The following is a 1562-nucleotide window of genomic DNA, read 5'->3' as shown; positions in this document are numbered from 1 at the left end:
CAATCAGGACTATGTTATGTCTAAATCAAAATTCTCCCAAGCTAAGCAAAGGGAACACTCTTTCTAGTCTCGTTTTGCCCACTTATATATCCTTTGAGTCTTTATGTATTCTACTTTACTTTTATTTTTTACATATTTATTTTACTCAAGGAAACTTTCTTGAGTATCCTGCTGCTAATGACCTGTTTCAAAGGAAAATGAAAGATAACGATAACCCTTGGCCATTGACTCTGGTGCCCTAAATCCTTGAATGGCTGCAGCAGAAATAAGGGTAAAGCCTGGGAAAATGAGTATGGCGTGTCATTAATCGTTAGCCATGTCGTTGCCTCTTCCGTCCCACCACCATCTCAACCATTAGAACTCATATATTCCTGGTCCCATTCATCCAGGACCTTTCTGTACATCTCAGAAATGATAACCTATTTCAAGTTACTCATTATGTTCAATTTTCTCCTTTTTTAATGTATATTTGGATTGCTTTATCTTAATTCTTAAAAAAAAAAATTTTTTTTTAGAATTTAAAAGAAAAACTTGCCCCAGCATGTGTCCAAATCCACAAAAGTATAACAGATTTGAGCACAAAATTCTTTCAAGAAACTAGAAGGCATTATTATATCACTCCCAGGAGCTACTTGCAATTCATGGATACGTTTGCATACATTTTGAAGTCACGAGAGAAAGAGATGCAAATGAAGAGGTAAGACTTTGAGATCAAATAAGCAATATGTTTTTTACATTGCTGCTTTATTTGTAAAAAGGGACACAAATACAAAACAGTGAGCCCAAATCTGTCTTTTCAGTGGCAGAAAAGGCCAAAAAGCTGCAGAATACCTTAAAAAAGGTAAGGTGGGTGTCTCCCCTCTTTGCATTCACAGGCTGCCCCTGTCAAGGCAAGGCCAACACAATCAGTCAGTAGAGAAACAGTGAGACCTTGTTAGATTCAGACAGTTTATTACTTACATAGACAATGAAAACAAGAATGCCAAAGGTGCCAGCTCTCCATGTTTCTGTCCCATGGACGACACCAAAGTAAAAGGGGCCAGTTGACTGCAACACAGAGAGTGGAGATCCTGTTGCTGACTGGCCCTGGCTCTTCAGCTAAGCAGTTTTATAGTCTGCAGCTATACCCTAAGAATGGTGGGGGGGCGGGGATGTGAGACATAAAGCCTCATACCTAATCAGAACCAGGGAGGCAGTGAGAAACTGGCTCAGGACAGCCTCACAGGAAGATAGGGAAGTGAATGGGAAATGGTGTTATAGCATCTGCTCGCAAGGTCCTGTGCTCTCATATTCTGGGAGGATCACAGGGTATTCTGGAAAAACTGAGGTCAGTTGCAGTTAAGCCTTGCCTAGAGGACATTTGTGGAGACGCACAAGGTTGCCAGGACACCAGGGTAGAGCTATTTCTCTACAACTCCATCCCTTGACCTTTCACATATCCAACTAAGAATTCTTTTTAAAAATATTGGCCACCCCATCAAATACCCTAATTAATTGTACTGATAAGATCTTGGACCAAATCTATTCTATTTGACTTAGACAACATTGGATGAGCATGACTA

The 1562-nt window shown here is 40.1% G+C and overlaps 1 protein-coding gene across 1 annotated transcript in view; it reads left to right on the top strand.

Annotated features, from left to right (window-relative positions):
- Window positions 1–1562, top strand: part of DNAH14 (dynein axonemal heavy chain 14) — a gene marked incomplete at its 5' end in the record, with an annotated part of 387403 nt that overhangs the window by 268306 nt on the left and 117535 nt on the right. The window contains 1 exon segment of the mRNA XM_023730866.1: window positions 390–697. Within this exon segment, the coding sequence (XP_023586634.1) occupies window positions 390–697 (308 nt within the window).

Source organism: Trichechus manatus, unplaced genomic scaffold (assembly GCF_000243295.1).
Source record: "Trichechus manatus latirostris isolate Lorelei unplaced genomic scaffold, TriManLat1.0 scaffold00039, whole genome shotgun sequence".
In the NCBI taxonomy this organism is placed as follows: domain Eukaryota; kingdom Metazoa; phylum Chordata; class Mammalia; order Sirenia; family Trichechidae; genus Trichechus; species Trichechus manatus.
Note: the sequence above shows the minus strand (reverse complement) of the source record. Positions and strands in the feature narration are given on the sequence as shown.